The 24,114-nt window shown below is 40.0% G+C and overlaps 1 protein-coding gene across 1 annotated transcript in view; it reads right to left on the reverse strand.

The window, feature by feature from the left end:
• Positions 1–24,114, reverse strand: part of Pkhd1 (PKHD1 ciliary IPT domain containing fibrocystin/polyductin) — a 428,039-nt gene that overhangs the window by 132,939 nt on the left and 270,986 nt on the right. Inside the window, exon 52 of the mRNA XM_057751507.1 lies at positions 7,439–7,576. Coding sequence (XP_057607490.1) covers positions 7,439–7,576 — 138 coding nt within the window. The remainder of the gene's footprint in view (positions 1–7,438; positions 7,577–24,114) is intronic.

Raw genomic sequence — 24,114 nt, forward strand, 5'->3', positions numbered from 1 at the left:
ACCTGGTTGGCTGCTGTGTGGTCCACTTAAGCTCTCAGGAGCCATGTCTTTGTGGAAATATGTGTGGTACATGTACAAATTAAACGTGTAATTGCTTGAAAGAAAAATTACTGTTTATTTTAAGCTGATATATTATTTTTAAAATTATTTTCTCATTCTATGTGAATAAGTGTCTTGCCTTTGTGTACATATGTGTATGAATTGCATGTCTGGTGCCCACCAACTTCACAAGAGAGTGTCAGATCCCCTGGAAATAAAATTAAAAATGGTTGTGAGCCATCATGTGGGTGCTGGGGATTGAATCCAGGTCCTCTGCAAGAGCAACAAGAGATCTAACCACTGAGCCAACTCTTTATCTGCTGGTAAATTATTTTTAACAAACATCACACACATGGTTTTCTGTTTGTCTAGTGGTATCATGGCTTTAGGCAAAAGAATGTAACCTACAGTTTTCTCGGGTTTATTTACTTCTTATTACTTAATAATCCAATGAGTCTTGCAGAATTGCCAGTTGAGAAGGCAATAAACTATAGATTTTTTTTCCTTTGGAATTGAGAAAGCTCCAATCATGGAAGCCATGAAGGAAGTTCCCATACACCTAGGACTTCATATGCTCACAGTCAAAGCCAGGTGCTGATGATGAACTTAAGAGAACTCATAAATGAAAGAGATGAGTGCAAGCAGGTGCTCCAGAGCAAACAAACACCCATTAACAAATCAACATACCATGGTTTATTTTGAGATTGTATCCAAGAAGGATTGTAAAATCTGAACTTGGACCACCAAAGTTTTACTCTGTTTTCGTACTTGCTCAGTTCCTTTCTTACAGGAGATAAATGTATTTTGGTCACTGAAATATTAAAACTGTAATCCCTTCCTCATAGATATAGCCATTAAAGCGTGGTGTGTTCTAAGGAATAAAAGCACTGAGGTAAAGGATAGACTTAGGCATACCCATGCATTCATCTATATACCAATTACACATACTACCAGAAGATAACAATAAGTTTTACAATATGCACAGAACTCTACCACTTAATAGAAAGGATACTTGAAAACTAATACACTATGTTATGAAGGTGAATATAGTAAGGTCAAGAAGAATGGGTAGAATAGGCCAGAAATAAGATACTGAATGTGATCTACTAGTGGTAACAAGAAAGGTTTTCTAATAGAAGCAGAAGTGCTGGAAGCAGGGAAGGACGTATTAAAGATAATTGCAACAGCTGTTGAACACGCCTTTGTTCTTTCCCAAATACAAGATCATAAAACAAATGAGTAATATCTGTCTATCCCAGTTTTCTCATGAAGACTGTGGAGGGGTGATTCATATAATTGCAGAGACTCCCAACATCACAGTTATTTTTGAAGAATTTTCTAGAAGCTGCACAACAATTTTTTTCTAGAGTAGAATTAAAAACTCAATTTATACCATTTTCTAGCCCAGCAACTTTCCTTCCATCTTTCACCCTGTAGTACATTTTCCTGTCTCGAGGCTTTTGTACGAGCTTTTCATCAAGACTGAGGTTGTCTTCTGTAATCTCTCCAGGTCTAGGTCTTTGTAAGTCTTAGTAGTTCTCAATCCATGGTAGCAACCCCTTTGGGGTCACATATCAGATACATAACAGTAGCAACATTACAGTTGCGAAGCAACAACGAAAATAATGTTATGGTTGGGGGTCAGCACAACATAAGGAACTGTATTAAAGGGTTGCAATGTTAGGGAAGTTGAGAAACACTGAGCTAGATCCTTTTGTTCTCTTTAATCTAAAGTTACATGAGTCATTAAAATGTTCTTCAGACACCACCTAGCCTGATGGCCAACAGCCAACCTGCAACTTTCTTCAAATTATTTCCCTCCTCAGTTTCCTTTAGAACATACATACGTTGTCATCTAGACATCTCATATTCCTGTTTATCTTACTCTCTCATCATTTGTTTTCCCAAACAAATGAAAAGGCTCTAGGATCCTCTTTGTCCCAATTGCTGAAAGATAGTCAATCCCAAAGCAAAGCCTGGCACTGAACTAATTGTTCAATAAAAGAAGAAATTGGAAAGAGAAAAGGGGGAAGAGAGGGAACAAGAAACGGACGTTTATGTGGCAGTAGAAATCACCAGAACCGAGAAATTACTTCTTTCTTAATTTTTACATGTTTTCTTCATTCTTCATCAGTATGTGGTATGTTCAATGACAGTTAGGAACACATGGAAGCAGGGCCTGCCCCCAGGCCTGATGACCTTCCGAGTTTGATTCCCAGGACTCACATTGTGGAAGGAGAGAACCAACTTTTGCAAGTGGTTCGTGAACATCCACAAGTGCACTGTATACACAAAACCAAACTCTCTCTCTCTCTCTCTCTCTCTCTCTCTCTCTCTCTCTCTCTCTCTCTCTCTCTTCTCTCTCTCTCTCTCTCTCTCCCCCCCCCCTCTCTCTCTCCTCTCTCTCTCTCCTCTCTCTCTCTCTCTCTCTCTCTCTCTCTCACACACACACACATACACACACACACACTGATTAAAAATATAGTAAGTTTATAAAAGGAAAGGCAAAGGTTAAGCTGTGAAAGAATAGAAGAAGGGCGTCGAGTTTATAAAATTTACCATCTCTTAAAAAATACTTCCTGGCCTGACAAATGGATCCGCTGTTAAGAACACAAACTGCTCTTACAGAGGACATGAGTTAGGTCCCCAACAGTCTTATCAGTTGGCTCACACCCGCCTGTAACTCCAGCTCTGGCTGTGTGTGGGGTCTGAGGTCCTCTTCTGAACTCCACAAGCAGTTACCTACACAGAGACACACACCTATATACATATTTAAAACTAAGTATTTTTAAAGAAATGTTTATTGGAGGATTGTTTTTTGAGATTTTGCTTTGTTTTGTTTGTTTGCTGGTTTTTTGTTTGTTTTTTGTTACAAGGACAGGGTAAGATTTTCTGCTCAGCATGTCTTTATCAGTCACTATAATAATAGCCAGAGGATTTGTGGGAGCCCAGGTAGTTTGGATGCTCACCTTAATAGACCTGGATGGAGGTGGGTGGTCCTTGGACCTCCCACAGGGCAGAGAAACCTGCTTGCTCTTTGGGCTGAGGAGGAAGAAAGACTTGATTGGGGGAGGGGGAGGGAATGGGAGGTGGTGGCGGGGAAGAGGCAGAAATCTTTAATAATTAAATTAATTAATTAATAAAAAAAATCAGCAAGAAAAAAAAAGAAGTAAATGGTTAAAAAAAAGGTAAAGTCTTTAAAGAGACAGAGTACAGGCAGTCATAGATTAAAAGGAGTAAAGAAAAATAAGCCACATTAAGATGGAAAATACACAAAGAATCTGGATTATATATATTATTGTGTTTTCTTTGAATTTTTTGACTATGAAGGAGATAAGTACAGAGAGACATTTCATTATATGGACTGCTAAAATAAACCAACAAAGAGGTATCTTAACTTCAAAATTTGGATCTAAGAATTGTTTTGGAAAAGAGGTTCTTCTTTCGTTTCCACAGAAGATGAGAACCTGTGGATTTTTTTCCAGACTAATGTGGTTCAATGCAAAAAGACCCACAGAAAGGTCACCACGAACACCCCCAAAAATTTTATTGTGCCCAACAAAAAGCAGACAGCAGTTTGGAGAGAACTATGCCCATATTCACAAATATTGTTTATAAATGTTTGTTTGCATTTAAAGGGGGTATATGCTAGAAAGATTTGCATTGGTATGGACCTTGTTCTACTGATGCAAATTTAAGGTCAATTTTATTATATATGTATTTCTGATCTTTATTAAGGCATTGTGTTGTGCAGCTCATTTAAAAACGTAATGTATAATTAAGAAATACAGGTTAATAGATGATCATCTATAATAGTCAAGCTTCTAGTTATGTTAGTTAGGTCTTTCAGATATATAGAGATATATTCAGTTAGATAGGTATTCTTCAAATCTTTCAGAGACCTTCAGAATATGGCATTTAAAATGTTTTAACATCTTAGGACATTTCATGACATGAGACACATCTGCTCCTGGCAGCACCAGTCTACTTGAGGAGGACAATGGACATCGAAGAGGTTTTCTTGCCTGGACTGCAAAATATTATGCTGTATGAACTGGACATGCAGAACCCACAGAGATGTTGACTGCTGAACTTATCTAAAGACGAGACCATCCTTCGGGGTTCCTACTTCATAAAAGAGTCTGCAGACATTCTGCAGGACAGAGAAAAAAGTGACTGACAAACTGCCAATTTAGGCGGAACTTTCTTTAAAATTTCCTGCTTCATGGAAAAGTTTGCTGGATACTATGGGCCTGTAGGCTGAAGATGGATGCCCCAGTGGTACAAAAGAACTTTGTGTGACTGTCCAGGCAGCAATATATCTCTGTCACTTCTAAAGTTTTGGAAGTTGCTTACAATGTACCTTCTATTTACTTGGGGTAATATTATATCCTTCTGGGGTCTTTTTAATGGAGTTAAAAAATAGTTTTAATTTTTCTTAGTTATGATAAAAGATAAAGTAGATATAAATATTTTAACTATAATTCTTGCTTGATAACTGTTTTGCCATATATAATTTTACTATGTTAAAGTTAAAACCTTCCTTTTTTATTTAAACAGAAAAGGGGGAGTGATGTGGGATTCCCCTCTGTGTGCTGTGATTATCATTAATGAATAAAGAAACTGCTTTGCATCTATAGCAGGGCAGAACTTAGGTAGGTGGGGAAAACTAAACAGAATGCTGGGAGAAAGGAGGCAGAGTCAGAGAGAAACCATGTAGCCCCACTCGAACCAGATGGAACTTTAGCTGGTAAGACACACCCATGTGGAGATACGCAGATTGATGGAGAGGGCTTAATTTAAGAAATGAATTAGCCAGAAATATGCTTAAGCTATTGGTCAAACAGCATTGCAAATAATATATAAAAAAAAATAATAGCCAGAGGATAATTTTCAATTTCTTCATCTGCTATACTTTTGCCCATGCACGTGTTCTGTTGGACTAGTAAGACAAGCACAAGCAAAGAATGCAACTGACTTTACTCTGGCATCTGTAATGCAACTTTGATCTCAAATTTACTTCCAATTCTAGCCTTCTGTGATTCTGAAAGTCAGGTGATATCTTTTGCCAGCATCCATTGCCTCGAAATCTTAACCACCAAGAACCAGAATTGCACACTGTTAGGATTTGGATTAAATGGCATCACCTAGCAGATCTGCTTTGGCAGAATGCTGTGCCAATGTCCGCATGTATTAAGTTTGTTTACTAACTAGCCGTATTATCTGTCTCATGTTGGGCTTTCTGTAGGTGTGGACAGATGGGTTGAAAGCCTTCCTTGAGGCATAACACACATAGGATTGGGCAGATGGGCTCCAATGAGAAACCTTTAGGCCTGAAACACATGGATGAAACAGAGAGAAAGAAGATATGCCATTATCTAGTGATGCAGACACAATTTTAAACTATCTGAAACATATGAAGCAAAGCTGGAGAGTAGCACAGGGTCCCTTCCTTCAAAGGTACAGATTTTCAGTCCATGAGTTACATGTTATAAGTGTTCTCAAAAGCCTGAAAAGAGCAGTTTTAGTTAGAAAGTGGTAACTGCCAATAGGTTTTTACTAACACACAATTATTCATTAAGTATTTCCATCAGTGATTAGATGAGAATTTTATAGACTGCTAAACAAATGGGACAAAAGTCATAATCAGAAATGAAAATAACAAAATATAGAGTCATTCCCCAGTGGAAAGAGAGATGGATGAAAATAATCTAATAAAGAAAACAGATGAAGCCTGTACTGGCCTTGTCCCATAGTCACACTGATCATTATCTCAAATATCACCATAGAACCTTTGTCCGGCAATGGATGGAGATAGAGACAGAGACCCACATTAAAGCACTGGACTGAGCTCCCAAGGTCCAGTTGAAAAGCAGAAGGAGGGAGAATACGAGCAAGGAAGTCAGGACCACAAAGGGTTGTTCCACCCGCTGAGACAGAGTGCCTGATCTAATGGGAGCTCACCAAGGCCAGCTGGACTGGGACTCAATGAGTATGTGATCAAACTGGACTCTCTGAATGTGGCTGACAAGGGGGGCTGGCTGAGAAACCAATGATAATTGCACTGGGATTTGTTTCTACTGCATGTACTGGCTTTTGGGGGAGCCTAGTCTGTTTGGATGCATACCTTCCTAGACCTGGGGGGAGGGGGGAGGGCCTTGGACTTCCCACAGGGCAGAGTACCCTGCCCTCTCTTAAGGAGGGAGGGTGAGGGGGAAGAGGAAGGGAGGAGTGGGAGGGAAATGGGAAGAGGGGAGGAAGTGGAAATTTTGAATGGTATTATTTATAAAGCAATAAAAATAAAAAAAAAAAAACAGATGAAAAGGTATACTTAGGTGCCCCAGTACAGAAGGCAAAATTAAAGAAGCCTTACACACATGCACACTGGGAAAACCGTTATTGGAGGCAGCACATAGAGAAAGGGCAGGAATTACAGGTGACAAGTTCGCTGCTAAGACTAACAGCATGGGGATGTGGCTGGAAGGTCAGTTGACTTCTTGGGTCTATTGGTAGGAGCATTGCTTCTGTTCTGATAACCGGAAGACAGCTTCACTGAGGAACTTCTGTTGGTGCCTATGTTCCTAAGCCGCCATCTCTAATCTGTGCAGTGTCCTAGGTGGCAAGTGACCTAGGAACACAGAACTGGGGAGTCCTCTCTGGCTTCCAACCCTGCTGAGAAAAGACAGGCTAGAGTACTGATTCCAATAAGACATTCTTATGTGAAGGTTGAGTGCCAGCCATGCTCACACTCATGCGTATGACTCACAACCCTCTCCACACTCCCAAGTCTGGGTTACAGGAACAACTCATTCTCTCCACCCTTTACAGCAAAGCGAAGCAAGACTATCTGGCTTTACTAGCCCTAAGGAGAGTATCATTCCAAATGTAATTTTGTAAATAGTCCATTTATTTAAGTTTTTTAAGATATACAATTCATGTTACTCATTTGTGTATGAACACCCTGACTGATAAAGTAATATTTTTCAAACACCTACTATAAGATATTGTGAACTGCTGCATCTATTTAGACATCTCATCCTCCTGTGGTAGACTCCATAACTGTGTTTGTTACAAGTGAGGAAATGGAGGGGCCCTAGAGTTTATTTGTTTACTATCAAACAGCCAGTATGAGGATGTGACGAGTTTGGCGCCAGGTTATCTAACTTAGAGTCCCTCTAGAGCAACAAAAGGGGATTGACAATAGAGTGAGTAAGAAAGAACAAAGAGAAGTCACCACTGTCCACATCTAAAGATGTGTTTAGAAACACATTTCTAGCCTTAGCCCTCCCAGCCTATGTCAGGCAGAGAGGATCGTTGCTGTCTTCCACTTCCCACAACATGTTCCCCTAGAACATGACTATCATTACATTGCCAGTCCAACCTGTGTGCACTTACTCACCCACTTTCAGTTCCCCTCCTGCAATGAGTAAGCAGGCCACACTCAGAACATTGCTTCTGTCCACAGGGAATTCTAAGGTCCCCATCACATAGAGGCGTCTAAGCACTGGGAGATCAGTATCCACAAGAACAGTCCTGTCTGTAGAGAGCAAAAAGGTTACTCAGATGTGTGCACCTAAAACAAGAGCCACCTTCTCTCCTCCAGGGATGTTCCTGGCAATTCAGGAGCTACTCATGTTGTGACCTGAGTCAGGCCAACTGCAGCAACCAGAACAAATACTCTATAGGAAAGAAAGTCAGTCATGATTAGTAAGCTTTACCACTCTTTAACACAACAATGTTATGGCCAAAAGCCTTGCTCAAAGCTGTCCTCAAACACCCCCCACCACAACCCTAATTTAGTGCAAATTTAGTACGTAAAGATATGAACTGCATATGCTTTATACCCAAGTCCTCACTTTTGACAGATTTCAAAGCATACAGAACAATAGATAAGCTCTTGGCCTTGAATAGATCTACAATTTGGTTCTAAATCCCAGCTCTGTTACCTGCTAGATGGGAGACCAGTTTTATCCATCTATGCCTCAATTGTCTTGTCTGTGAAATGGGAATAAAAATAGTATCTGCTTCCTCCTCGGTCTTTTGTGAGCTAACACAACATGGAAAGCCACATGGGATTCCCTAATTTCCAGAATGTAATACTGAGTGCACAGTGCACACTCACTAAGTGTTGGAGAGAAACAGTAAGTGTGCAGATCTCCATTTGCTTGGCAAGCTTATGTGGCTCATGGGTGACTTCAAACAATTATTCTCCTCCCTGCGTCCTCTCCTGAAAGCCTTTCTTTGTATAACTGCAAGAGAAACAATCATGGTTTTCATCTGATCTTAACAATAAAGTAGTGTATGAATAAAACATTTTCACTTAAAACAGTAAATATTTCATATATGCTGAAGTATTAAGTGTTGCCCTCTGAAGTACTTCAACATGAATTCAAGATGTCAAATAAATGTTTCTGCTTAAATTGTAAGCATCACAATCACTGAAAGGTGTACAGATTTTTTTAAAAGAAGTTCTTTTGTTTGCATAATCTCATTTCACATCCCAGGAAACAACGGACTCTGCTGTTCTTAAGGACCTGACCAAGCAAATTAACTTGTCATGAGTTGTCTTGCTAGTCCTTGCCTCTTTCTTTACTTAGAAGACCAGCCATGCCCTCCTGTGGCAAAGACGACAAAACCTATAAGTCTGCAAGCCAACTGGCTCCTTCTTCCTCCTGAGTTTACAGTCTGAGCCTCCAGGCTCGAGCTGTCTTTACAGTTAAAGGATGCCATATGACTGCGTTGTAGCCAGTACCATGCACACACACTTCCAGCATAATGCCTTTAGCCCAGCCTGTAACCTCTAAATGTTCCCTTTCTCCTCACTTCTCTCAGCTGAATACAGAGTAGTAGATCTCTAAGTATGTCCATGACAGGCTTCATCAGCACCACCCACTGGATGAGGAACTGCTCAGGATCTCAGCTGACAATAAAGCACTCCTCACATGCTACTTAGAGATCCCCACCACTCCTGCTTCTTGAGAAATTACCCGTCTCTTCCACATTCCCAAGACACCATCTACACACTCAAGTCAGAGCACTGAAAGGTACTCTTTGAGCTCCATACACACATTATTGCATGTCTAAAAGTCATCATCATCATCCCATCAATCCTTCCTCTCCTGTTTTTAGGGGAAGAAACTAATCATTTCTAAATGAAAAAAAATGTGCTTATTATAGTGTCAGAAATAAAGACATTAAACAAGTCTTTCCAGCTTTGGTTAGTTTAATCCACACATACCTTCAATGCAAGAGTTCATTACTTTATTTACAGGTAAGATGACTGACTAGACAGAGAAAGAGGTCAGCCTCATCTCTGGTACTTCTCAAAACATTCAAATAAAGGAGTGAAATATTCAGAGAATGCTATGGTTTGTGGCTTGACATTTGAGGTTAATAGTTATTTAAAGACCTTAAAAAATTAAAGTTTTGGGCAAATGGTCATCATGTGTCCCAAGCCATAATCGGTGTTTGCTTATAGAACTGTTATACAAAACAATAACCACAGTTGATAAATGTTTCTTTCATTCACAGAATATACACAGAAACACACACATGATACTAGACTCTTTAAAGGTACATCACGGGTAAAAATGACAAATGCATAGAATTCGCATACCAATCTAGAAGGAATTCTTCCTTTGAATTGTCTTACCTACTCCAAACGTGCCAACCAATGCCCTAGGGATCACACACAGATTAATTGCTTGGGACCAGTACATGACTTCTTCCCTCCTATGTTTATTTCATCAGAACTTTAAACAAAATCTAATGTACATTAGGTCCTCAGAACAATACCAAGTGGCACACGCATCAATAAAATTGAGCAGAAACAAGAGTGATGGGCTGCCGAGAGGAGAAGTATCACAGTTATTCGTTTGGGGGTAAGATTTTGCACTCTCAAGCTTCCTGAATTCAACTCTCCAACTTTTTTGTCCCTTTCCTTAGTTAAGATATAATAAACTTTTCAAGAAGTTGAAAATGACAAGTGAGTGGCAGGTGTTTCTTACTAATATAATTAACTATATTACTACATAGTATATATTATATACCACTTTATTATATACAGATATCCTATATAGTTACCATGATAGATATACTAATAAAATAATACTTTAGGTGCACGGCACCTCCTGCTCCTGCTGCAGGGGCTTCTTTGTTCCACACGACCCCACCCTTCCCCAAGTTCTCCCATTTGTCTGCGGGGTCCTTGGACTACCAGGAGTCCTGTTCCTGTACTGAGGAGATCAATCCAGACTGAACCTTCATCTGGCAGTAGATGGAGATAGAGACAGAGATCCACAATGAAGCACTGGACTGAGCTCCCAAGGCCCAGATGAAGAGCAGAAGGAGGGAGAACATAAGCAAGGAAGTCAGGACCGTGAGGGGTGCGCCCACCCATGGAGATGGTGGGACTGATCTAATGGGAGCTCACCAAGGCCAGCTGGACTGGGACTGATGGAGCATGTGACCAAACCAGACTCTCTGAATGTGGCTGACAATGAGGGCTGACTGAGAAGCCAATGATAATGACACCATTTTTTTTTTTAATTCTACTGCATGTACTGGCTTTATGGGAACCTAGTCTGTTTGAATGCACACCTTCCTAGACCTGGGTGGAGGGGGAAGGGCCTTGGATTTCCCATAGGGCAGGGCACCCTGACTTCTCTTAGGACTGGAGAGGGAGGGGAGGGGAGGAGTGGAAGGGAAATGGGAGGATGGGAGGAGGTGGAAATTTTTAATAAATAAATAAAATAATACTTTAGACTTAAAGTGATGTTATACCTTAATTAAATGAATATTGGTCTGACCTTTTTATTTCTAGTTACCTTTATTTGGAAAATGCACTAATCTATTTCTTACAACACAAGTCTTTTATAACGAAATAAATTCATCTCATATAAAATTTTCTGCTGAAGGGGTTCTCCTTGTATCACAGTTGTAGAGATGATGCTGGCATGAACAATGGAATGTACAGTTCATGCTGGTATTGGCTCCAGAGCAGATAAGCCGCCAGGCCAAACTGTCCTCAGATACAAGGACAGCTTGTTTCCTCTTGTCCAGGTGTGAATTTGAACCAATATGCTACATTTACTACAAATAGCATCATTTCTGAGACATTGCTCAAAGCATTTCTAGTAATCACTCACAAAAGGTTATACAACCCATATAATACATACAAATGATGGACTCCCTCTATCTTAACTGTGGCCCAATACTTTCCACTTCATCCTGGATGGATGCAGCTCTTCCATCCTATTCCATCAATGACCAATCTATCCTACTTCAGAGAGTGAGCACTGGCATATGGAGGGAACCATCTGGAATTTCTGTTGCTCAATGGGAGGCTGATGGGGGAGCTGATCTGGAAAGAGCCTCCAAAAAGAAATAATGAGTTCCAGATGTAATTAAAGACTGTCTTTCCCCCCAAAGGGGCTTAGGACCAACCATGGTGTGGCATTTCTGGGTACCGAATTGCACTCTCTTACCACTTGTTCATCCATCAAGTACTAAACACCCACCATCATTATTCTAGTATCTCTTGCCAAACAATTGGGTTGGGGGGGGTTGTTTGTTTGTATGTTTTGGTTTGATATGGTTTGGTTTCTGAACATATTCTCTTTTGACAATCAGAAATATAAAGCTTTAAAAGAATTCGCTAGAAACTTAACACTAGGTAGCATCTTTAGGAGCTCCCTGTGCACTTGATATAAGGATAATGGAAACAAATGAGATCCAGCCTTGTACCAGTGCATCATCATCTTCAAGAACAGAAAACTGAAGGCCTAGCCCAACTGTAAAAACAGATGTTGCTGACAGAGAACTGGGACTTCCTTTTATTTCGGGACTCATTTAACTAATATAATCACCAAATATTCCATATAACTTCAACCCTAGATTTAAACCCCCAGAAAAGTCTAAGAATCAAGGTCACTATTTGGGTAGCATTCCAAGGGTCTGACACTTGTCTCAATCCTGCAGAAATGAGATCAGGGGCAAAGGTCACAGATCTTAGGAACAATGATGGGGTCACATGCACAGGCATGATTTAGGGGAGACAGCACCACTGTTTGTATGGTAGGCACTATATCAGGCCCATAATTGAGGAGGAGAGGACAGCTTCCACTACAACTCTCCATTGTCAGGGAGGAAGGCTGCACCAACTGGACATAAATGAGGCTTCTGAGGAAGAGCAAGAACATGCAAGGCACAGCAGAGCACACAAGGACCATTTGTAGGTTGTCATTTTCCTGCACCTTCCATATATAATATATTTGTTTCTCGATCCAGACTCAGCCGCAACATTTTCCTATAAATACCTTAACTAAATGAAAAGTCAATTGTAATGACAATAAGATCTCAAGTAAATGAGCTATCCTTCTTTTTAAAAAGAAAAATACTTTTAGATCAGAATGAAGTTAATATGCTGTGGTTATTGGTGGTACTTCCTATCTTTTGTGGCCTTGTGTAACTTAGAGGGATATTATCATAACTTATAAATATGGCCCAGAACAATGCTCCAAGAACAGTGGAGCTTTCACACATAAATAATTCACCAGGAAGAAAGGTTACTATGACTGAAGATTAGTGTCAAGGAGACACATTACTGGAACATTGATCCTGGGTCCTCTCGAGAACCCTCCCTACAGAAAAACTGAACAGGACTGTGCTTGACAATAAGTACACATTCTCCCTAGAACAACACTCTGTTCAATGAGCTGCAAGCTTTAGTGCTTAAAAAAAATTAAATCCACACAGGTGCTTTCTTTATTCCACCCCCTGACTATCATCTTTATTCAAACTGTTCTTAAAAATAGGCAAAAGAAGCAGTTTGCAAAGGGCCTGAAGGCACGATTCAAGAAAGAAAGCCAGGTTCCTCACAACTTGACAGAAAACCATCTGCCTTCCTGATGTGTGTGTGTGTGTGTGTGTGTGTGTGTGTGTGTGTGTGTGAGAGAGAGAGAGAGAGAGAGAGAGAGAGAGAGAGAGAGACTGATACAGAGAGACTGATACAGAGAGACTGATACAGAAAGGCAGAAATAGAGATAGAAAGACAGACAGAGACAAAGAGATACAGACAGCAAGGAGGGAGATTGGAAAGGGGGAGGTAATAGCCCTCCTCGTTAAACCACACACTACATTCCCATTGCACATATACTCTAAATGTCTTCCCCAGTCCTTTACAGACATGCATAATTCCCACAGCAGAATCAACACTTTAAATTATGATATTTTAATTGATCAATAAAATGTTTAACATACAATGTTTGTCTCTTCCTCTGGTCTACACCATCTGTTCTACAAAAACAAAAAAAATATTGTGAATCTGTGTAATAGGAGGGTTTTTAAGTAAAATTACCTACAGGATCAAATCAATCCTCTGAACTCCAAATTCTGAAAGGAAAATGCCAAGGAGTGCTGATGTTTTCATAATAATAAAAGAAAATGAAAAACCTTTCCTCCTCTCATCTGGCCTTACTGTTTTAATGCAGGGCACGTGCTATGCTCCTGTGCTGGCTAGTTTTATGTCAAATTGACACAAGCTGGAAGTCGTTTTGGAAGAGGGAACCGCAACTGAGTAAATGCTTGCACAAGATTGGCCTGTGGTGCATTTTTTTTTATTAATGATTGATGTGGGAAGGCTCAGTTCACAGTGGTAAGTGGTGTCACCCCAGGTTGGTGGTCCTTGGTGCTATTAAAAAGAAAGAGATGGAGACAGGAGGGGAGAGAAGAAGGAAGGAAGGAAGGGAAAAAGGAAAAAAGGAAGGAAGGAAGAAGCTGAGCAAGCTATGAGGACCAGTGTTCCTCCATGGCCTTGTTTTGAGTTCCTGCCTTGATTTCCCTGGATTTTAGATTACAAGCTCACAGATGAAAGAAACTCTTTCCTCCCAAGTGGCTTTTGATCCTGGTAATTTATCACAGCAATAGAAACCCTAACTGAGAATGCTGCTCTCCTCCACAAAGCCTCAAACCCTTCAGATAGGCTGACTTGAAGTTGGAATTTCAAACATAGACCAAACACCTCTGCTTATACCAATAGGTCACATACAATAAAAAGAAAAGAAATCAAACTTTGGAATACTAAGGATAAGTATACATCCTAGTAAATTTGAGATTAACTGTTAAGCTACAAGTTTGGCTTTAGCCACATAATTCTATTTCTTCAGTTCGTTGTGGAAGAGTACAGGCTGACATGAGGCTTGGGGATAAAGTTCTCTCTCCAAACCCAATAGTGCATATGCGAGTAAGGACATGTATTTTGTGGGAAGGAAAAAGTTGGTAACCCTGAGCTGCTCTAATTAATATATTTTCACAGACTACAGTTTGTAAAAAACAGACTAGGCTTCAAAAATATTTCTATGCGAATTTCATTTGATTTTTTTCCCTAACAAAAACAATGAGACTGGCTTCTTTTTTGTTTTGTTTTTCAAGACAGGGTTTCTCTGTGTAGCTTTGGAGACTGTACTGGAACTAGATCTTCTAGACCAGGCTGGTCTTGAACTCACAGAGATCGCCTGCCTCTGCTTCTGGAGTGCTGGGATTAAAGGCATGTGCCACCACTGCCTGGTCAGACTGACTTCTAATGAATTCATGTATGTGCACAGCTTAACCCTGAAGAAAGAGTGTAGAAATCTACAAACTCGTTTGCTTATGAATGAAGCAGTTTGGGCAAAGGTCTGTACAGTGAATGTTCTCTATTCAGTGTTTATTTCCCCATGAGTTGGAAGCAAAGGCCCCATGTTTAGTTTCCACTTAAAACAGAGAGGGAAATATATTCAGAAAGTATAAGGTTCTTCATTTTTCTTCATTGCTGTTGATTGTTTGTTCTCTTGCTGTTAATGTATTTTTCTAACTGGAGGAAAACCCCAAACCATTACTATGTTCCTTAAAGATGTTGACATTTAGAGTCTATTTTTGCTCTTAAATTTTATGAACACTGTTTGGTGAATATATATTTATTGTTTGAGAAGGCTTAAAATATTATCCTAACAAATATTGGCTCATACCCTTCAATATGCTATTGTGAATTATTTAATTGCTAAGCAAGAACAATTTATATGTAATACTCATAAATTTATAAAATGATTTTATTATACAAAAATGTGCAAATAATTTCTGTGGAGGTTGTTATTGTTCTGAATATCTGTAATATTTATAATGTTCCAGAGTCTTTTTGCTTCTATCTGTCTGCCTGTGGATTTCAGTAAATTATGTGAATCTGAAGAAAAGAGTTTACTTGGGTTTTCAAAACAAATTCCTTCCTGTTTAAATTCAAATATTTTCTCAGAGATCATGAGGTTCGCTAGAATCTTTATTCATAATTCCAAGCATTTTGACAAAACTATACAGATTCTACAAGTTCAGCCAAAATCCCAGTTCTTGAAGTATCTCTGTGTGACTGAGACAGGGACTGGAATTCTCCCTTTGTGAAATCCCTCTTTTCAATGCAGGGCATAAGGTACTCTCCAGGTCAGGAATGTAAGGGGAAGCATTATCTTTGGTGAATATTGGCTTATGTACCGGTTCATCCATATGGCAATATTATCAAATCTTAGTTACAAGCACTGTTCAAATGCCCCCACTGCGCAAAGAGAGTAACTTTTTTCTTTATTTTTTTTAAATATTTATTTATTTATTATGTATACAATGTTCTGTGTGTATGCCTACAGGCCAGAAGAGGGCACCAGACCTCATTACAGATGGTTGTGAGCCACCATGTGGTTGCTGGGAATTGAACTCAGGACCTTTGGAAGAACAGGCAATGCTCTTAACCGCTGAGCCATCTCTCCAGCCCCTTTTCTTTATTTTTGACATAGAGTCTTTTAGTGTATCTCAGGGTTACATCACTTGACTATTGGGACACTAAGTACGTACCTGACATGGGAAGAAATTCTTTGGATGCTACTGATCAGGTGATTTTTACTTTGGAAGAAGTAGATTTGAAGGCATTTTAGCATACTCCTCTGATGAAATAATCCGAATAATCATGACAGTAAGCGAACATTGTGCAGTCCTATGTTAAGGCCCAGAAGATGGAGGGGAGTGTGTAGGGGAAGCCCAACCAGGGAACACATCCCACAAACAAGGTGATTGGCTGGACTTCCCCTAAAGGAGTGGGGGTGGGCTGGAGGAAGGAAGGGGATAAAGCGGGAACTGTGATTGGTATATAAAATGAATAAAAAGTTTAAAATTTAAAAGGCGATAATAGTATTTTATGTAGTAATATGGAATAATCATAAAATGTCTCTTTTTAAGCAAGGGTAATCATTTGATATGTGCTATCTATGAAAAAGTAGAAACTAATGAAAATATGTGCATATAGCCAGATGTAAATGTTTTGTGTAGATAGCATAGGATCTGTGGTAGGACACCCAAAGAGCAAGCAGCATTGTCACTTATAGGAAGTGAAGGAAGGGATAGGACACACACATACAAAAAAAAAAAAAAAAAAAAAAAAAAAAACCTGATGGGAAAGTGCAAAGAATATTCCTTTGTGCCTTGGAACGAGAAACATGTACTGCCTATTTTTAAAGCTTTAAAGCAGAAAGATGAGTGAGTGGGTGAAGGTGCTTGCTTCCAAATCTGGTGAGCTAAGCTTCATTTCCAGGGCACATATATAAGAAGAGAGACAACTTCCAAAAGTTGTTCTCAGACCTAAACACACAGTGGCATATGCATTCACTTCCTACACACACACACAGAAGGACAGAGAGAGAGAGAGAGAGAGAGAGAGAGAGAGAGAGAGAGAGAGAGAGAGAGTAATTAATACTAGCATTTTTCTGAAGATGCGAATGAAACTAAGAGCTGAAACTGATTACATTTCCATTTGTTATAAATAAGCATATGAATCCTAGGACGTTGCTACATTGTTATTCGCTTTAACTAGTTTCAGGGGCCGTTATATGCCATTTTTATGTATAAGATCATGCCATCTATAGACAGTGATAATTTGACTTCATCTTCTTCACTTTGGGTGCCCTTCAAAACTTCCTCTTACCTGGTTGTTTTGGCTAGGATATCCAACAGGATGTCAGACAAAAGTAGAAGAAATGATCACTCCTGTTTGTTCCGAGTTTCAGGATAATTTAGTTTTCCCTTATCCATGATAATGTTAGCTGGTGCGTGTCATAGTTGCCTTCAGTAGGGTGAAGTATGCTAGTCTTTAAACCAATTTATTCAGAGAGGCTTCCTTTTCTCACAAAAAGGTTGGAGTTTTATGAAATGTCTTTTCTGCATCTATTGTCTTATATCTTGTTGCTGTGGGGTATCATACTTATTGACTTGCATAAATTAACCAGAAATGTGTATGAGGAACTACCTTTGTGTTCCTTCAAGGAATCTTACCTGATTATACTTGAGCATATCTTTAAAAAATGGGAGGAAGATATGGCTCAATTGGGTAAAGGTGTTTGTTGCCAAGCCTGACCACCTGAGTTCCATCCCAGAACACATATGGTTGAAGAAAAGGACCAATTACTGCAAGTTGTTACCTGACCTCCACATATGCATGACACAGTGACATGCACATTCACCCACACACACATGGGCACACACACACACACATACAAACACACTCGCATAACATGTACATACAAATAAAAAGTTGAAAAAATTGTAAAGAGGAGACTAAAGTGTTATTAGATATTTCTATATCTCTATGTAGATTTATTTTTCACAGGAAATTCTAATGTGTTATTTTTAAATAAGTTTATAGAAGTCTGGTAAGAATTTCCAGTATTAATAGAGAATTTGATGAATGACACAAGGAACATGCTAATCTTTTATTCGGGCACACAGAAATGTGCAGAACAGGCTAAGATAACAAAGGAATGTAACAATGAATACAGGCCAACACTCAAATCCCAACCAGCCATTCTCCTGCTGTGGGAGCCTATGAAATTACTCAGAGTCGAGTACTTTGTATTGAGATATTTCAACAGTGTAGTCCCTGCCTTAGCACCACTTACTGACCTGGTAAACATTTAGACTACACATTTTAAGAATGTCTAATTTGTTTCCGATACATGTTAAAGATGACAAACTAACAGCTAAAAGGGATATGAAGAGGTGGGACATAGTTGGAGCAAGCCCTTAAAAGGGATACTGTGTCTCTACCCCTTCCATTCTCTCTGCTCTAGACCACCACCAAGTGATCAGGCTATTCCACCACTTCCTCCTCCTGTGATGTCACCACCAAGTGAGCAGGCTACCCCACCACTCCCTCCTCCTGTGATGTCACCACCAAGTGATCAGGCTACCCCCACCACTCCTTCCCCCTGTGATGCCACCACCAACTGAGCAGGCTATCCTACCACTCCCTCCTCCTGTGATGTCACCATCAAGTGATCAGGCTATCCCACCACTCCTTCCTCCTGTGATGCCAACCACCAAGTGATCAGGCTATTCCACCACTTCCTCCTCCTGTGATGTCACCACCAAGTGAGCAGGCTACCCCACCACTCCCTCCTCCTGTGATGTCACCATCAAGTGATCAGGCTATCCCACCACTCCTTCCTCCTGTGATGTCACCACCAAGTGAGCAGGCTACCCCACCACTCCTTCCCCCTGTGATGTCACCACCAAGTGAGCAGGCTACCCCACCACTCCTTCCTTCTGTGATGTCACCACCAAGTGAGCAAGCTATCCCACCCTTCCCTCCTCCTGTAATGTCACCATCAAGTGAGCAGGCTACCCCACCACTCCTTCCTCCTGCGATGTTACTCTACTGCCTCACTTTCTGTTGTTATGGTTCACAGCAACTGAGACAGTCAACCATGGATTAAAGCCTCTAGAATTACGAGCCAACATAAATGTTTCTCCCTTTTCTTGGCCATTTTTTTACAGCAATGAAAAACGACAGCCACAATCTTCATTAATAAGAATGGTGGTTTGTGTTTGCCTGTGATGAGTGATGGTGACATTAAAGGGGAAATAGAAGATACTGGGATAATCCAGTCTATAAAAACTGCTAATTTTATTTTCTTGATGAGGCTTGGACTAAACATGAAGTACCAAAATTTATGTTATCAATCAAATCCTATATTTTCTGGGAGACAATTCATCTCTGCCTTCCCTTTGTTACCTGAAAGCCCTTGGCAGGGAGCCATGTAAGTCTTTAGTCCTGGGCCTTTTCCTTGGGGTGTTGGGGGCTGGCCACATTTCTTACACAGCTTTAGGGGAAACGACTCATAACCATACTTAATGTATAAAACCTGTGATTTCCATGCAAACTGCTGCTTTCCTCATAAAAAAAAAATGCAAAAGCTCTCTTTAGCAGTTTAAAGTCTTTTAACTATTTCCTTTCTGCTTTTTAGGAAACACCGTTTAGCTTTTTCTGCCTACAGTCTCCCCTTGAGTGACACTTTCTGATGAATAAGATCATTTTTAAAAGATTCCGAAAGTATTTGAACCATTCAAGCAGGCACGATCTCATTGAGCACACACCAAATACATATACTAGGAGACTCAAAGAACATCAGGCCCATCTGCAGCCTCTCAGTCACAGCTGATTTCTTCAGCGATACTGGTATTTAAGCTCAGATAGCACAACTCGGGCCCTTTCTTGTTGGCAAATGCCAGGGTTGTCGCTGTTCCAAGCTTTTCTTATTATTTCACAAAGAAAAAAAAAACCTGACAGAAACAGGTGCATCCACGCTGTGCAAATGAGAGAAGGTAACCCTCTGAGACCATTTCCCAACAAACAGATGCACAAGCTGCTCCCTCACTGAAACCACAGGAGGGGTGTCAAATCCTGGATGCTGAGCCACAGGAGGCTTGCAGGCAGGGGGGGCAGTGAATCCCCAGTGAGCTCTAAACTCCTGATTGGCAAAGAACACCAGGCCCAAGAGGCCTTAGGGTTCTGAGCCACAGGGGGGTCGTCAACCACCCAGGTGGGAGGTGAAGGGAGGAGGAAACAGGCAAACCCTGTGAAGGAACTTGAATGAGAGGCCACAGTCTTGCCAAGGGTGAAGGAAAACAAGAGGCACCTACTGAGATTACCTGAGCCAGAACTCTATTAAGAAAGGAACCCTCCCTCTCTGGCATGCTGCATCTTCTTCCCCAGGGGAAAAGGCTTCTCACAGAGGGAGTGTCTGACCCAGGAATTCTGAATAAATACTGTGCTGAATGGGTCCAGACCAGGTCCAGCAGCAGGAGTCCCAAGCCAGCACTTCCAATATCCTTGCAAAGGCCTCCATTCCTGTTGACAAAAGTTCTCTGCGTGGTACATTCCTGTTCATGTGTCACCAAATCACTGGAAACACATTAAGAAGAACCGATGTGATTCTGCCTGCCCATCATTCTCAATTTTTTGTTTTAACACATCCTGCTTTCTGATCATCTGCAGCATGACAAACCCTACATTGTACCTGGTAGACAAATAAAAAAAAATGAGGAATATCCCTCTGACCTCCAGGTAATATAAAAGCAAGAAATTATTACAGAATAGTGGTTTACTATAGGAAGATGGCCTGAGTATTGTAGGAACACAGGCAGAGGAGGACTAAATGAACTGAAATTCAAAGGTATATTCCAGTAGTTCAATGTTAAACAATAAGAGTAGGACACCAGGAAAAGAGAGATGAAGGAAGAGGGGGAAACAGGTTTAAGCAAATGGTAATGTCTAAAATCCGAATACTCAGATTGAGCAGGAAGAGGGCCTCAAAGTTGTGGCCTGTATGGGCTCTAAAGTGATTCCTGGTCCACTCAGGGCACCATAGATCAATTGCTCAATAAACTAAAACAAAGCTACGAATATCATATATGACACATTTTAATATTACTTGTAGCATGTTTTGTAAAACTTGAACAAATTCTAAATACACCTTAACTAGAAAAATAAAATTTTAAGTATATGTTATCAAGTATTTTATTTCTTGATGTAGTGATAAATTGATAAACACACACACACACACACACATATATATATATGCCACAATAATCCTATAAAAACAAAACACTGGCTATGTAATAAAATATATACAAATAGTGTTTTAGTTGGTCTTTAATGTCAGTTTAAACAACTTGGAGTCATCTAGGAAGAGACAGCCTCCATTAGCTCCATCAGGTCGGTCTGTGGCCATGTCTGTAAGAGATGACTGATGTGTGAGGGCCCAGCCCACTGTGGCAGAATGGTCTCAGGGCCAGTGGGTAGGTGTACAAGGAAGCTAGCAGAACAAGTCAGAGGGAAGGCCAGTAGGCAGCACTTTTTCGAGCTCCTGCCTCAAGTTCCTGCCCTGACCTGAAAGTGTAATCTGAAATAAACCCTTTCCTTCCCAGTTTGCCTTTGGTGATAGCGTTAGTCACAGCAATAGAAAGAAAACTGGAACAAATGGGTTTTCAAAGGATAAGATACTGAGTGAAAACAAACATTTCAATATGTCCTGCTCTTCCCATAATTTCTTTCATATCTGAGCTTGTGCCCACCTTTCGTTAAACACATGGCTCAAACAGAAGGACTTCCCCTATATTTTCTGTATGTCACTGCCAACATGCTTTCAATTTTGTAAATAGAGCAGATCAACTAGTGCGGAAAGGCAGAGATGAGAAAAGTAACCAGGGGTAATGAGTATTTTGCCTTCGTGTATGTATGTGCATGCCTGGTGCCTATGGAGGTGAAAAAGAATGTCAAATCCTCTGGAACCTGAGCCTCAGGCAGGTGTCAGATGCCATGAAAGTGCTACGAATTGAACCTGGATCCATTGCAAGACCAAGTGCTCCTAACCACTGAGCCATTTCGCTAGACCCTAGTGTACTTTCTTAGTTGAGTAGTTTCCATGTCTAAATCTGGGGACATAATTCCAAGAAACATGTATTTCTTTCTTTGTCTTTTATTACAATGGATTTTACAAAGAGGTTTCATTATGGCATTTCAATTCAAGTATGTAATTTACCCTATATTTATTATATTACCCTTTCTTTTGTCTGTGTATCTGTATTGGTATGTGCTGATGAGTGCATGTTCACATGTGTAGAAGTACAAGGGTATTTGCAGGTACTTGTGCACATGTGTGTGCACATATGTAGAGGTCTGAAGTGGGTTGTTGAGTATCTCCCTCAATCAGTCACTCTCCATTTTTATTTATTTGAGGCAATATTTCTCAATGAACCTGGAGCTAGCTTGTGAAAGAAACTCTTGTCTCTGTCTCCAGAGTGCCAGGATCGCAGGGACTTTCACATCTGTCTAACCTTTACAGGAATTCTAGAAATAGATGTTGGTTGCTGGCTGGAGTTTAGAAGGACTTTCAACTGGTGGGACAAGCACAGACTCTGTATGTAGTTTGTGATTCCCATAGTTTGCGATTCCCTGTGAACTGAGTTACATGAGGAAAAATCCCAAAAGCAAGTGAAGCACATGGTTTTTAATGCAAGAATTCTTGCTACCCAGCCAGTGAACTCCAAGAACTTAACTGTGCATTTTGTCTAGCACATCATCAAAGTAAAGATTCAAGAGGAGAAGAATGAGCCCCACTGAGGAAGGAACAACATACCACCAAATGAAGGGACAGAATTAATGGCAGACTTTTATGGAAAACATTAGCAATGACAACATTGAAATGATGATAGTTATTAGACCCTACATGAGACATTACTATTAATCCTAAAAAAGAGAATGATTACATCACAAAATTTGTTTTAAACATTTTCATAACTATATCAATAAAACTTGTTACTTTTATAGTTCTAACAGGTTAATTATGTATCATACCATTATCCTGAGAAAGACAATTCTTCACTAGATTGTTGAAGGGGTTGAGCCACAAAATACATTAAGAAACCCCAGGCAGAATGGCAGTATGGCAGTCCAAGATTCAACAAAGAGCCACCTAAATTTCTGCCCCTACTGGTCTCTCCACCTACGATGCCTAGTTACTTGGCCAAATTCTTATTGTTAAATGCTGCCTAGGAGGAGAATCCAGAAGTCCCCTCAAGGGAGTATAATCAACTCAAGAAATGGCAACTATACCTAAGCCAATAATAAGGAAATCATGAATTATTTAATTCTGCATTCCAAAAATATCTGCATGGAAAACAGACCATAAAGAAAAGAGCAAAGGAGTAATTCAATTAGAGCAAGCAAATAAAGCCCTGCTCTACATTACAAACCTCCATGGGCACTGTTCCCTGTTTGGCTCACACTCCCTGCACTAGCCAGCAGGGAAGTACATATGTAATCACTCAGGTCCCCTTCCCTTGCAAGAAATGCCAGCATCTCCTCAGAGAATATTAATTCCATAAAACAGAGGTCTCTGTGGAATAAAACTAAGTAAAGTGGGTATATGTTTATATCAAGAGGAAAAGTTAGCAAGTGGGTTGTAATACAAAGAATCCAGGATAGGACAAGCTAAAAGGTGATGGCTTCTCGTTAGGATGACATTATGCATTCCTTGATTTCATATTTTTCTAGATTTTATCACTAAGGCCCTGAACCCCAGTAAACCCTTCAGTCATGGGAAAAACTAGGGTTGATAGTCATTTATTTTTATAATGATTTTCAAGGGATTTATTAATAATATAATGCTCCTGAATTAATTTCAATTTCATTGGATGCTGCTCTCAGTGTTTACAGCTGAAAAGAACCCATCAATGTTCTGAATTACTGAGACTGTCTGTTTTAAATAATATGAGTTTACTTCTGCAAGAGGTAGCCACACTCTCTAAATGTTGTATAATTTTCATAAGACTATAGCCCTTTAGAAAAAGACCATAATGTCTGGCAGGACATAGCTGCCTCTACCTTCCCAGTAAACTGATAACTGCATACATTGGCTAGTCAACTAGACTGTACCTATCACAGCAGCCTCCTGAAAAGAAGTCCATGTTGGCATTATAATCAGAGAGCAAGGCACAGCAACTTGCCACACTGAAATTCCACAGTTTCACAAGGAAGTAACAGCTTTTAGTTTTAATGCAAAACTGTAAGACAAACAAGAAATGTTGCATCGATTATGTGTTTGATTTGTAGGAGCTACCCAAGAACAACATGACTTACTCTCAAGTCTTAGAACATCTTGATTTGTTGCTAACTTCATTAAATGATCTTTACTTGCTTCTTGCAGTGTTAAACCTCTCATTCCA

Source organism: Chionomys nivalis, chromosome 19 (assembly GCF_950005125.1).
Source record: "Chionomys nivalis chromosome 19, mChiNiv1.1, whole genome shotgun sequence".
Lineage (NCBI taxonomy): Eukaryota > Metazoa > Chordata > Mammalia > Rodentia > Cricetidae > Chionomys > Chionomys nivalis.